The sequence below is a fragment of the Remersonia thermophila genome, chromosome 1 (assembly GCF_042764415.1).
Source record: "Remersonia thermophila strain ATCC 22073 chromosome 1, whole genome shotgun sequence".
Taxonomy (NCBI): domain Eukaryota; kingdom Fungi; phylum Ascomycota; class Sordariomycetes; order Sordariales; family Chaetomiaceae; genus Remersonia; species Remersonia thermophila.
The window spans coordinates 1,727,333-1,741,324 of record NC_092217.1 but is presented as its reverse complement, the minus strand read 5'-3'; the positions used below and the strand labels follow the sequence as shown (position 1 = coordinate 1,741,324).

General features: G+C 61.9%; 3 protein-coding genes across 3 annotated transcripts; 2 read left to right on the top strand and 1 right to left on the bottom strand.

The window, feature by feature from the left end:
• Nucleotides 1–397: 397 nt before the first annotated feature.
• VTJ83DRAFT_486 (uncharacterized protein) lies at nt 398–2,014 on the bottom strand (the record flags this gene model as incomplete). Its single annotated transcript, XM_071011395.1, has 6 exons — nt 398–778; nt 837–1,219; nt 1,274–1,430; nt 1,507–1,714; nt 1,798–1,849; nt 2,008–2,014. 6 exons carry the CDS (start codon nt 2,012–2,014, stop codon nt 398–400), a joined length of 1,188 nt encoding a protein of 395 aa, XP_070869839.1.
• A 2,399-nt stretch (nt 2,015–4,413) lies between these two features.
• Nucleotides 4,414–5,173, top strand: VTJ83DRAFT_485 (uncharacterized protein; the record flags this gene model as incomplete). Its single annotated transcript, XM_071011384.1, has 3 exons — nt 4,414–4,461; nt 4,549–4,699; nt 4,905–5,173. 3 exons carry the CDS (start codon nt 4,414–4,416, stop codon nt 5,171–5,173), a joined length of 468 nt encoding a protein of 155 aa, XP_070869838.1.
• Nucleotides 5,174–9,836: 4,663 nt separating this feature from the next.
• VTJ83DRAFT_484 (uncharacterized protein) lies at nt 9,837–13,773 on the top strand (the record flags this gene model as incomplete). The annotated part of the gene is made up of 2 exons (XM_071011373.1): nt 9,837–10,192; nt 10,416–13,773. 2 exons carry the CDS (start codon nt 9,837–9,839, stop codon nt 13,771–13,773), a joined length of 3,714 nt encoding a protein of 1,237 aa, XP_070869837.1.
• Nucleotides 13,774–13,992: the final 219 nt, after the last annotated feature.

Sequence of the window (13,992 nt, the reverse complement as noted above, 5' to 3'; positions counted from 1 at the left end):
CAAGCCACAACCAGGGCAAAATCGCTACAACATACCAAACGGTATAAGGGAATCCTCCGTCGAAGACGTCCATCCCAACAAGCATATGGAAAAGAAAAGAAACCAAAAAAAAAAAAAAAGAAAATCCACCGCACCATCAGAAGACCTGCCCTCTCTTGGGTATTGGGTATGACACAACATCCCACCAACCCGCTTGCTCTCTTCCTCTCTCTCCCTTCCATGTTTCCTGTCCCGCGAGGAGGGGGGGAGAGGGGGAAGGGGTCTCATATCTCCTTGGATCCCCCTGGTGGATGAACCTTGGAGGGCATCATTCATGGCCTCCTCCCCTGCGCTTCTCCATGAAACCACAACCTCCCCACCCCTCCGCTCTTACCCCACCCCTCCGCTCTTACCTCCGCTATACGGAGGACTTCCTCGCCACCTCCTCCGTCAACTTCTGCGTCTGCTCCTGCTCCTTCATCTCTCTGACCTTGGCCAGCACCACCTCGCGGAAGATGGCCGACTTGATGGCCTTGGACAGGTGTCTCTTGCCGCCCGCGCCGCCGGCGGCGCCGGCAGCGCCGTTGTGCGCCTGGTCGGCGGCGAGGGTCGCGTCCTTGGGCATGTCCGAGTCCTCGGGATCCTCCTCGTGCTTCTTGAGCGCCTCGATGCGGTTGGCCAGCTTGACCATCTCGATGCCGCGGCGCAGACGAGCGCGCGTGAGGTAGGCGCGGATCTCGGGCAGGAGGTTGTGGTCGGTGGCCGTCTTGCCGCTGAGCCAGGGGTGGGAGAGGGCTTGCTGGTGCGGGGGTTAGCCGGCTGACGGGCGAGATGGGCGGGAAAAAAAAAAGACTCACCTCGCTGGTCCAGCGATCCTCGGGCTTCGGCCGCAGGAGCTTGAGGATGAAGTCCTTGGCATCGTCGCTGACGTCCTTCCAGTAGCGCTCGTGGAACACGACGCGGCAGGCGGTGCACTCGTCGATGAGGTCCTGAAGGTTCTCGGAGCGGAAGGGGGGGTAGCCGCAGAGAAGAGTGTAGGTGATGACGCCGAGCGACCACATGTCGACGGGCTTGCCGTGGCCCTGCTTGAGCATCACCTCGGGCGCGGCGTAGCCAAACGACCCGGCCATGGTGGTGAGCACCTCGTCGGTGCCCAGCGTCTTTGCGATGCCGAAATCGGCCAGGACCAGGTCCGAGTGGGGATCGTTGGTCAGGTAGAGGAGGTTTTCGGGCTTGAGGTCTGCGAGGGGTTAGCGGACGTGCTCATCCAACTGCAGCACGAGGGGCTACCGACCGCGGTGGACGACGTTGTTCTGGTGCAGATAGTTGACGGCCTCCAAGACCTGCTTGATGGTTTGGGAGCCGTCCTTCTCGGTGAACTTGCCCTGCTGGCAGATTCGGTCGAAGAGCTCTCCGCCGGTAGCGAGCTCGGTGACGATGTAGTACTTGTCCTGCCCAAGGGGGAAAAAAAGCTTCGTCAGTTTCCTCTCCGGGATGCCGGCGAAAGAGATTGGAAGGCGGTCCTACTCTTGACTCGAACCAGTCGACAAACTTGACAATATGCGGGTGCTTCAGCCGCTGAAGCATGTCCAATTCGTCGAGCACCATCTGCTCGTTACCCCGGACCACCTTCTTCATGATGATCTTGATGGCGACGCGGCCCGTGGGGCCCTCAGCCTCCCGGACGATACCATAGGTACCGGCGCCGAGGGTGCGGCCGAAGCGGTACTTTGCCCTGCGGTCCGCGGCGAGTTAGTGCCCAGCCCTTAGGTTGGACTCGGGGTCGCGCAGTTGGGTAAAGGGGGAGTGGGTTCGCACTTCTTCTCATAGCTTTCGGGCTGCCCATGAAGGCGCGACAGCATGCTCGAGACTAGGCGCAGGCTTTTGTTAGTCTGGGTACCACCACCAGGGGCACTTTTTTTTTTCGCTTCGTATGGCGGGGCACGGCCAAGAGGGCGAGGGAGAACCATGGGAGCGGAAGAAACAAACCGAAGCTCGACAGCGCCTGGCGGAACGAGGGGGACTTACAGCTCATGGTTGCGAGCTTTCTGCAGAAGCTCCAAGAGGGAAGGGGGGGGGGAGGGGAAACAAGGTCCAGCAGGTTGCTGGACGGGTTCAAGTATAGGTGGTAGTGGTTGGGGGATACTTTGTGCACCGCAAGACTGGCGGCTGCTGGGTTCGGGATCCTGGGGCTTTGGTGTGCTGTGCTTGCTGGACTTTGGCTGTGCCGTCGGGAGTTGCAGGTGGCGGAGGGCGGGAGGGGGAGGAGGCTGACGTGGGATACCTATCGGAGATGGACGCGAACGGGACGGGTTCAGATGCGTGGGCGTATGCGGGACGTTGAGAAACTTGCGGCTGAGCCCCCGAGGGTTCACCAGAAAGAAGAAGGACGCAGGGAAAAAGGGAAGAAGGCCAGACGGGCTCTGGATGCCGGGGCCCGAAATGAAATGGACGAGAGGACCAGGCTGCTCAGGCGGGAATGCGCCGCGAGGCAGAGGGGAGGGATGCTGAGGAAGAGGCGGCGGTTGATTGATGAGAGGGGCTTGGCAGCATTTGGGCTGGCGAGGGGTGAACCTCCCGTCTTGGAGCTGAGCGCCCGGGCTGAAGTGAAGTGGGCTGGGACGGGACTCTGGGCTCGCTTTTTTTTGGGAGGGGGGGCGGCTGCTGTTACCTACCCCGCTACCTTTTCGCACCTCCAAGAGCGCCATCCGTACACTAATTACCTGACCTTAGGTAAGGCTACCTAGGTACCTAGCAACGGGATTGACACCTCCACGGGCATGCTGGACCCGGCAGCCCACCTTAGGTACCAGGTACCTGACCTTCGCCCTGAAGACGGTCAATCGATCGAACCTGGAACCTCCTGAGCCCCAAAGTCACCCGAGTTCCCGTCCATTGGTACCTAGGTACCCTGAGGAACGGAACCTGCTTTCGGCTCCGCAGGCGCCAAGCGGGCAGCCATAGTTCCGTCAGGTCGAGAATATGGCCCGCTCCACTGGTACCCTCCTGTCTGGATCCTCTCTCTGCGCGCATCCATGGATGCTGTGTGTATGTATGTATGTGTGTGTGTGTGTGTGTGTGTGTGTGAGTGTGCGTCTCTGCCTGCCTGCCTCCGAGCTAGCTATCGATCCCTTGCCGGCAGCCCTTGCTCGTCATCACCGCATGCGGTTAAGCTCACATGCACATCTTGACCAGTGACATGGACCAGAGGGAGGCTCCGCGCTGTCAAGCATCCGGGACCACGCTCCACCAAGCCTTGATCGAGCCGTCGACTCTGGTGCCCAACAGCCGATGCCCATGAAGCTGCGGAAATCCACCCAGCCATGGGCAACCACCGACCACCGGCCACCGGCCACCGACCACCGAGATTCGAGATTCTACGTCGGATTCCCACAGCCTTGCTACGCAGTCGGTACGGCCTCCTCCTGCCAAGTCCGGCAGCCGCCAGGACGCTTGCACCGCCCCCCGCACGAAGAACGGTGGCGAGCCGATGTCGTACGTCTCTTTTGAGTCATGCCTAGAACTTCCAGTGGTCCAGGCCACTGGTACCCAACACCTTGGAGACCTCCTCGCCTACAGTGGCACTTCATACTCGTCGGGAGAAAGCCTCGGGGATCAGCGACAGCAGATGGTTCGACACACCGAGGTGCGGGCCTTACCTGGTGGCCGTCACGCTCCCCCATTTCCACGTGCCCCCCCAGCTGAATGGGGGAGCCGAACAACACAATGACGTTATGCTGTGGGCTTTCCATATGGCCCTTGCAAAGCAAGAAAAAGGCTGGGAGGGGGTACCACTGGACCGCCCCGTTGAGCACATGGTGCCAGAGAGCCGACGTTGGGTTTGGGAGACAAAAAGAAAAAGAAAACAAGACAGGCGCCAACTCAGTCCAGACCACCTCATGGGGTCTCGCGACTTTGTCGGTCTGCGGGTAAGGCAGGTAGGTACCGACCTTACCTAAGGTACCTTATGCATCCTCGTCCCCCTCTAGGCAGGGACGGCCAGGTGGGTAGGTGGAAGCGGTACGTAAGTGGGGCATGACCGCAGGCCCCCGTCCCCCGCCGGGGGCCGCATGGATGCGATGAGCGCCTCCAACACGAAACGCTCTCCTTCATCCTGGCACATCACGTTGGGTCTCTTCCAATCCCCAATCCCTCCAGACCTGCCTAGGAAATCGTTTGGCCGCTTTCCGTGGTGTCCCCTTTGTTTTTGTTTCCTTTTTCAGTTGGGGTATTTCAAAGCCGTCGCTGAGAATCTTCGGAGGGCTGCGTCTTCTCTCCGCCTCATTCCCCCCCGCCGTTGGCCGTGGCGCCCCGCGCGTTCAGCGGCACGCTGCATCCTTCAGCCCGCGCGAGTCCTCGCTCTGCACGAACCTTGTTGGCCTGGCGTGGCCGCCCTCTTGCCGAAACAGACGGATTCCCACGACTCTGCCCAACATGTCGGCGCCGTTCGCTGCGAAGAGGCTGGGTAAAGAGCTTCAGAAGGTCTGCGCTGCTTCCCCCTCGCCTTGGTTCCCTGAGGTACGGGTGTCATGTCCCAACGTCCTGACACATGTGCTTGGCTCTCTCTAGATCAGCAACTCGCTGCCGCCAGGAATCGAGCTCGTGTCGGCCGACAACTTTGAGGAGTGGCTCGTAGATATCCGCGTGCTCGACGACAACCCGCTTTACCGCAACGAAATCTACAGGCTGAGGTTCCGGTTTAGTTCGACGTATCCCATCGGTAAGCCTCCCTTCTCCGCCGCCGAGCCTCTTGCCCGCCGACTCGCCGGCAAATCTTGTCGGGGCATCCCGTCCCGGCCGGCCGGGCGCGGCCCGTCCGTCCTGTGCAACCACGGCAACCACGGCGACGGCCCATCTTTCCGGCACCCAGCCGCACGCATGCCTGCTCTCCCAAGCGCGCGGCTAACCTACCTCCCTTCCCACAGAACCTCCCGAAGTCGTCTTCGTCAAGCTCCCCGACCGGCCCATCCCGATCCACCCGCACATCTACTCCAACGGCATCATCTGCCTGGACCTGCTCGGCCACCAGGGGTGGTCCCCCGTCCAGAACGTCGAGAGCGTCTGCATGAGCCTGCAGAGCATGCTGACGGGCAATACCAAGAACGAGCGGCCGCCGGGAGACGAGGAGTTTGTCCGCGGGAACCGTCTACGGCCGAGAGATATCGAGTTTTATTACCACGACAATGACGTTTGAGGGCAGAGGACGGGAGGGCCCGAACGTTGGGGGGCCCGGGAAACCTCCCGTAGGGGGAGGAGGGGGTGGGCGTCGGCTTGCTGCATTTGCTGGGTTGTTAACACGGGTTGGGGGCGTTTGTTTTTTTATCTGTCGAGCTGGCCTTGGGTTGTTGCATACTACGTACACACACAGTTCTTGGAGCAATGGGGAAAAAAGGGACGGGTTTGGTTTTGGCTCACGATCGGGGCGAGCGACGGCAGCTTGCGGACCTGCATGCACGGCGAAGGCGACACGGGGCCGCACATCGCCGAGCACGCTGGCGGGATGTCCAAGCTTCACGAGGAGGGGAGAGGCTTCGTCGAGGCTTTGCTAGGTTGTCGACGCCTCCTTGTAGCGATATATCGCTCTTGCTCGGGGGGGAAGATCAGGTAGCTTGTGCAACATGGACCCCTGATGATACCACTTCTTGATACGGGCTTCCACAACGCTGACCCTGTCTCGGTGGAGAGGGCGTGTATTGTGTTCCTTTTACTCCGAAGACGTAGGCTTCACGGTAGCCAAGGTTCGGAGAGGTTCGACACCTCTGGGTAAGTACACAGTATATACTATACTTGGCTCATGTATCTACATAGCCTCCCTATGTTTGGTTTGCCTCGGGGAGCCTGGAGTTCTCACGCCCCGCTCCCGCCGTCGCTAAGCGCAGCGCCAAGACCTCCCTCGTCATGCCGGGCTCCACCCGTTCATCTCGGCTTTCCCAGCCCTGAACCTCAAAAAAAGGGACCCACCCAAAGCTCGGAACACCACATGGAGCTCCCACCGTCACCATGGCTCCTCGCTCCGAGTTTGACACGGAAAATATCCGCGAGAAGGCGCGAAAAGATCTTCTCAATCTCCTCGAGGGAGTAAGTCCCGAGACGCCACATCGCCTTGCTGCTTGGAGGGGCGCGCAGGCTGAGACTGACAGACAGCGCGTGTTTCCGCTTGGTTAGGTTCGCGGCAAGAAGAACCTCGTGATTGAGAGAGAGCTCGCCGGTCCCCTGGGCGTCGTGGTCAAGGCGTCGACGCTGCGCGACTATGGCGTCGACAATTTCTTCTTTCTCGAAAACAAAAACACCGACACGAGCCAGCGCAATGTCGTCTTTGTCGCCCGTGCCGACGCTCTCGGCAATGCCCAGCTCATCGCAGGTGAGGCGCTCATCATCGTCATCGTCGTCGTCCTGCTCCTCCTCCTCCTCCTCCTCCTCATCATCATTATCGCCGTCATCGCCATCGAGCCTCCTCTTTCCGCTTCTCCTTTAGACCGTGCTTCCGATCTAGGAACCCATTCGACATGGGGTTCCCTCGGCTCCAGAGTAGACAGCGCGGGCACCCCCCCGTCTCGCGATTTGTCAGTCAAACGGGCCGTATATCACCGCCGTTTCCGGCGCAGCACATTCCTATAGCCTCACCAATCGTCGCGAGACATGCAGTTGAGACCATCATCTTGTGCTGACACTTTGCTCTTTTCGCAGATCAAATAATCCACCTCCAGCGCGAGAGCCAGTCTCCGCATGAGTTCCATATCTTCTGGGTGCCCCGGCGGACGCTGCTGTCCGACAAGGTCTTGGAGGAGGCGGGCGTGCTCGGCGATACCCACGTCGCCGAGCTGCCGCTGTTCTTCTTCCCGCTCGAAAAGGACCTGCTCTCCCTGGAGCTTGACGGCTCGTTCAAGGACCTGTATCTCGCCAAGGACCCGACGCCCGTGTTCCTGCTCGCCCGGGCCCTCATGGGCATCCAGCAGAAGCACGGCCTGTTCCCGCGCATCGTCGGAAAGGGCGACAATGCCAAGCGGGTTGCCGATCTCCTCTCGCGCATGCGTCAGGAGCTGCTGGCGGGCGAGGATGCGGGCGAGACGGACAAGGCGGCCGGGCTGAGCCCCAGCACCACGATCGAGAGCGCCATCATCATCGACCGCGAGGTGGATTTTGTGACGCCGCTCCTGACGCAGCTGACGTACGAGGGCCTTCTCGACGAGGTGTTTGGGGTGAAAAACAACCAGGTCGATGTCGACTCGACCATCGTCGGGGCGGCTCCTCAGCCGGCCGCGAGCACCGCCGCGCCGGCCAACAACGGCCAGGCGCGGAAGCGCAAGATCCAGCTCGAAGGGTCCGACACGGTGTTTGCGCAGCTGCGCGACGCCAACTTTGCCATCGTCGGCAGCATCCTGAACAAAACCGCGCGGCGCCTGCAGGCGGACTACGAGAGCCGACACCATACCAAGACGACGGCCGAGCTGACCGAGTTTGTGCGCAAGCTGCCCGGGTTCCAGGCCGAGCAGCAGAGCGTCAAGATCCACTCGGGCATGGCCGAGGAGATTCTCAAGTTCAGCAAGACCGACATCTTCACCAAGGTGCTCGAGGTGCAGCAAAACCTGGCCGCCGGCGCCGACCCGTTGTCGCAGTTCGACGCCGTCGAGGAGCTCATCGCCCGCAACACCCCGCTGCCCCAGGTCCTCCGTCTCCTGTGCATCTACTCGTGCATCTCGGGCGGCATCAAGACCAAGGAGATGGACCACTTCCGCCGCCTGATCCTGCAAGGGTATGGCTACCAGCACCTTCTGACCCTCCAGAACCTGGAGCGGCTCCAGCTCTTCCTGCCGCGGTCGTCGCCGCTGGCATCCATGATCCCGACCATGGGCGGCGGCTCGTCGACGGGCGCCGCCGCCGCCGCCTCCCAGCAGGGGACCAAGACCAATTACACCTACCTTCGCAAGCAGCTCCGCCTCATCGTGGACGAGGTCGACGAGCAAGACCCCAACGACATCGCCTACGTCTACAGCGGGTACGCGCCCCTGTCGGTGCGGCTCGTGCAGTGCGTGCTGCAGAAGCAGTACCTGCTGTCGATGACGCGGGGCGGCAGCGTGGGCGTGGCCGCGTCGGGGGCCGCGGCGGCGGCGGCGGCGGCGGCCGGGGGAGGCGGCGCGCAGGGCTGGCGCGGGTTTGAGGACGCGGTCAAGCACGCCAGAGGCCAGACGTTTGACGAGGTGCAGAAGGGAGAGGACAAGGCGGTCAAGGCGAGGGCGTTGCTGTCGGGCGGCGGCGCGGGGGAGAAGAAGACGGTGTTTGTGGTGTTTGTGGGAGGGATCACCTTTACGGAGATCGCGGCGCTGAGGTTTTTGGCCAAGCAAGAAGAAGGTATGTTGAAAAACAAAAAGCCATCTCCCCCCGGGGCTGCTTCTCTTGTCGAGTATGGATGTGGGACTCATTGGCTAACTTGTGCGCGTGTGCGTCTCGCCGCAGCGAGGAGAAACATTGTCATCTGTACCACGTCCATCATCAGCGGGAACAGGATGATGGAGGCCGCCATTGAGAAGGAGTCGTTTGAACGGGGGTCAGGGCAAGCCTCCTCGGCCATCGCCGCGTAAGCATGATACAGGGAGGGTGGGAAGATTGGGAGTCGGGGTTTGCTGTGTGCGTGTGTGCGTGTCTGGTATTGCTAGTGGCGTAGCGTCGAGTCTTTGCGGCCTGCGAGACGCGAGACGAGACGGAGTCCGGCAGGAAGGTTGCGGGACTTGACTACCTACCTACGCAGTAGGTAGTCGGCAACTCTTTGCGTGTGCCGAGCGCAACATCCAACCATCAAGGATCCCAATGCCGTTGTTGTTTGACTCTCCATGATGGTCAGGCAGTTCGGGGAAAGGTTTGGCCGAGCGCTGCCTTGATGTCCAGGATCCTGTCCGGGAGGATGTCCGGGATGCTCTGGTTCCCTCACGTGACGGACCCTCATATGTATGTACATGGAATGCTCGAAATGGCGTGTTCGGCGCCGCGCATCAGCGCACCCTGCAGGACCCGTGGACGGAACTCGGGCTTGGCGGTGGTTTGAGAGTGGAGATTCAACCCTGGCTCTCAGCGCTTGTCTCTTTCGGCGAGACGGGCAGAGCCAGAGATCTCGCTGTTCCACACAGACACAACAACTAACAACGGCTGCTGCATGGCTTCAATGCCGGCCAGCATTCGGGTCATGAAACAATTTACCTCCGTACCTTCAATACCAAATTCGCAGCTGCAAGCCTTCCTGAGGACAAGTGAACCCCTTTAACCCTTCTTCTCTCTCTCTTCCCGGGGCGACGATGTGTGTTCCAGGTACGCATAGGGTCATCATCTCTTGCTCTCTCCCTTTTCCCCATGATTTTTTTGGGAAATTTCCTCGCGGTATCCTTGGGCTCTTGGGTTGGTCTTTTGTTTTCCTGTCGGTGTTATTTTTTTGACATGGCTTGGAATGGAGGACCGGGCCAATGGCTCCTTGCTATCCCTTGGGGAGTTCGTTGTGGACGATACATGGGCCTTCTTCTTCCACCCGGGGCCTCTAGATGGGCCATGATGGCATGCTGATAGGCGCATCTAGATCACCAGGTCTGACGAGACACCCCTTCGACTGCCTCTTGGCTCCTCTTTTATAGACAAGACAAGACAACAACCAACAACACAGGGCCGTGGCACCTCGGTTGCCCTTGTCCGTTGGCCCCGATTCCTGCTCTCTCACACACGCTTTCTCGAGCCTCGGCCGTCGATGGGCTTGATAACAAGCGGGACTCTCTTCCCCCGCGCCGGAACCACAACACCGTTCTGACCTGCAACCATCGTCCCGAACTCCCAGCCACGCACCCTGCCGGGAGAGGTCCGCGGTTGACGCCGATAGAATGGGACTTACTCCCGGGTCACGAACCGAGCAATCCATCGCAGCATCATTCAAAGCCACCGTGTCATCGTCATCATCATCATCATCTCCTTCTTTTCATCCTTCTTCTTCACCACCGCGCCGCTCGCCTCGAACCTCGCTCACCAACCTCTCAAAGCCCCTGTCTCCATCAGCGAGCGAATCTTCGACGGACTCGGATTCGGGCTCTCATAAGAAGAGGCCTCGTGCGGATCCGCCGGCCGGCCGGTTCATCTCCGAGACCATCGCCCCTGAGATCGTCGTTTGGACCGAAGATATGGGCACCGCCATGGAGGCTCAGCCCGAGGTGGGCACTCCCTGCGTCGAGGATCCTGCAGCGTATGTACTACACCGGTCGTGTTCTCTTCCAGTCGTTCCAGTCATGCCCTGATCCCCTTGATCCGGTTCCTTCTTGAAGCTGTCTCATGCCCATAGTGTGAGAGCGTTTTTTTTTTTTTTCTTTTTGTTTTTCTTCTTGCTCATCACGCCACGTTGCTTGACAACCATCGTCCCCGACGAGCGGGCTCGCTTCTCTCATGGGTGTTAACCGGGTCCATGGCAGAAGTTCCGCGGCCGATACCAGCTCTCCTCTCTCACCACCGCCACCATCCCCCATAGCTACGTCCGACCCGACGCCAGCCCCGGCCGCTCCGGCCGCTCAGGCATCCGTCTCGCTCAGCTCCCTCTCCTCCTTATCCGACGTCTCAGAGCTCTCATCCGCCCCGCTGTCCGGGTCGAGCAAGGCTACCACCCCTGTCGACATCGACAGCTCCAAGGAAGCCTCCGCCTCCGAGGCCGCCACCCGGCCGAGCCAGCCGGCGCCGTCGCCAAGGAGGAAATGGGACATACGGCCTAGGGTTTCCATTCCCACCGACCTTACCCTCGCCGAATATGCCATGCAGTGCGTCGCCGCTGCGGAAGCGTCGAGGCTCAACCCCTATGCGCTTCATCAGGAGGAGTACTTGATCCTCCGAGACCACATCAGCCACGCCCAGGTCACGACCTACCTGAACATCCGAAACGGCATCTTGCGGTTATGGGTCAGGAACCCTCAGATCCCGGTGACGCGAGAGGAGGCCGTCGGCTGCGCAAAGGATTGGAGATGGTTCGACGTCGCCAGCCTGTGCTTCGACTGGCTGGTCCGCCGCGGCTACATCAACTTTGGCTGTCTTGAGATACGGTCGCCTCGGAAGCCGGCCAAGAACGGCGACGCGCCCCAGGGCAGGCGGAGAACCGTCGTCGTCATCGGCGCGGGCATGTCGGGGCTGGGTTGCGCCAGGCAGCTGGAAGGGCTGTTTGTGCAATACGCAAAAAGGTTTCGCAGCATGGGCGAGGAGCCGCCGCGCGTCATCGTCGTGGAGGGCCGGAATCGCGTGGGCGGCCGCGTCTACTCCCGGCCCTTCAAGACGAAGCCGGCGCACGTCCCGCCGCAGTTTGAGGGGAAGCGGTTCACGGCCGAGATGGGCGGCATGATCATCACCGGGTTCGAGCGAGGCAACCCCTTGAACATCCTTTTGCGCGGCCAGCTCGGCCTCGGCTACCATCTGCTGGTGCCCGAGACCACCCTCTACGACGCGAACGGCAAGCCGGTCGACCTCCGCCGCGACCAGCTCGTCGAGAACCTGTACAACGACTGCCTCGACCGGGTCAGCGAGTACAAGTTCAAGCCGCCGACGTCGAAGCTGATCGAAGGCAACAGAGACCTGATTGACGAGGGCAAAGACAGCTCGGCCGAGACGCACAGGACGATACGCCAGGCCGAGGAATCGGCCGCCGCGCAGCCGCACGCCGCCCCGGTCGCGGAGCAGAACATGGCGCCCCGGGTGAATCTCGTCCCGGTGTCGACCGACAAGGCCTCGGGCAAGATCCATGCCGAGCCGGGGACGCCGGGCGCCATCAACGCGGCGCAAAAGGCCAAGATGATGGGCTGGACGCTGAAGCACGGCGTCGGCGACGATGCCGACCTGGACCTCGAGACGCCGGCGAGCGAGCCCGGCGCGACCCTCGGCAGCGTGACGGACCGCGCCATCGCGCAGTACAGGGACCTGCTGGACCTGACGCCGCAGGATTTCCGGCTCGTGAACTGGCACATCGCCAACCTTGAGTACAGCAACGCGACCAACTATCACCAGCTGAGCCTCCAAGGGTGGGACATCGACGCCGGCAACGAGTGGGAGGGCAGCCACTCCATGGTCGTGGGCGGCTACCAGAGCGTCCCGAGGGGGCTCCTGTGCCTGCCCACGCCCTTGGACGTCAGGCAGAGCTCGCCCGTGCGCAAGGTGTCGTACGCGGCGGACGGCCAGCACGGCCCGGCCGTGGTGGAGTGCGAAGACGGCTCGGCGATCGAGGCGGATTACGTTGTCAACACCATACCGCTCGGCGTGCTGAAGCACGGCAACGTGAAATTCGACCCGCCGCTGCCGGCGTGGAAGGCGCAGGCGATCGAGCGTCTCGGCTTCGGCGTCCTGAACAAGGTGATTCTTGTGTACAAGGAGCCGTTCTGGGACGAAAGCCGCGACATCTTTGGCGTGCTCCGGAACCCAACCAACCGCCACAGCCTCGAGCAAAAGGACTACGCCCCCAACCGGGGCCGCTTCTTCCAGTGGTTCAACGTGACGAGGACCAGCGGCATGCCCGTTCTCGTCGCCCTCATGGCCGGCGACGCCGGCTTCGACACGGAGCAGACGTGCAACGACGAGCTCGTCGCCGAGGCCACCGCGGTGCTCCGCAGCATCTACGGCTCGCGCGTGCCCCACCCGGTCGAGGCCATCGTCACGCGCTGGGCCTCGGACAAGTTCGCCCGCGGCAGCTACTCGTCGGCGGGGCCCGACATGAAGGCGGACGACTACGACACGATGGCGCGCCCCGTCGGGAACCTCTTCTTCGCGGGAGAGCACACCTGCGGGACCCACCCGGCCACCGTCCACGGCGCCTACCTGTCGGGCCTGCGCGCCGCGTCGGAGGTCCTCGACGCCATGCTCGGCCCCATACCCGTCCCGACCCCGCTCATCCTTCCCAAGGACGCCTTTTCGTCGTCGTCCTCGGTCCTCGGGAAGCGCAAGGCGGGCAGCTCGGTCGCCTCCAAGCAGCAGCCGCCGCCGCCGCCCCGGTCCCAGCCCAAGGTCGACCCCGTCCGCGCCCACAAATCCCGCCTCCGGGACCACATCCTCTCCCAGCTCGGCCCCCGGCCCCTGCCGCCTTCCAAGCCCGCCATCAACGCCTACATCTTTTACTCGAAAGCCCACTACGAGGACGCGCGCAAGCGCCTCGAGGCCGGCCGGCGCCCGGGCAAGGGCAAGCCGTCGGCGAACGAGGTGAGGGTCATGAGCGCCAGGATGTGGCGCGACGCGAGCGACGAGGAGAAGAGGCCGTACGTGGAGATGGCGGAGGAGACAAAGCGCAGGTTTGGCGAGGCGATGGACAGGTTTCGGCTCGAGGCCGAGGAGTGGGATCGGAAGGCCGAGGAGGTCCGGCGCAAGTGGGAGGGGGAGAATCCTCGCCCGGGGGCGTCGGCTGCGAACGGACCGGGAGGGGGAGGAGGAAGGGGAGGGGGATCGGGATCGGCATCGTCGGCATCGTCGGCATCGTCGGCATCGTCGGGGTCGTCGGGATCTTTGGGGGAAGAAGCGGGTGTACAGAGTGGTGGTGGTGGTGGTGATGGAACGGGGGGAAGGGAGGAGGAGCTGTTGGCCACGCCGGCGTCGGCTTCGGGGAGGAGAAACAAGTCGAGGGTGGAGAGCTACGCGGAAGTGAGCGAGGAGGAAGAGGAAGACGACGACGACGACGACGACAACGATCACGACGACGAGCAAGAGCAGGAGGAGAAAGAGGAGGCGGATGCTGTGCAAGGCGTGGCTCGTGCGGGGGCGGGAGAAAGGGGCGGGGACGATGCGATGGATGTTGATGAGCCCGAGGCTTGAAGGGGGAGGAGAGGGGGGCCAAAGGAAAAAAAAAGTAGCCAAGAAAGCTGGGTGCCATCCACGGCTGTATTGTATGTATATCCTTTGGCTTCATCATCTTGTTCATAGGAGGGCGAGTTGGCGAGTTCACTTGTACAAGAACCACAAGGAGACAAGGGGAGGACGCCCGCCGCCATGTCTGAACCGTGCTGCGAGGCGAGGCGTTCAAGAGGGAGGGAG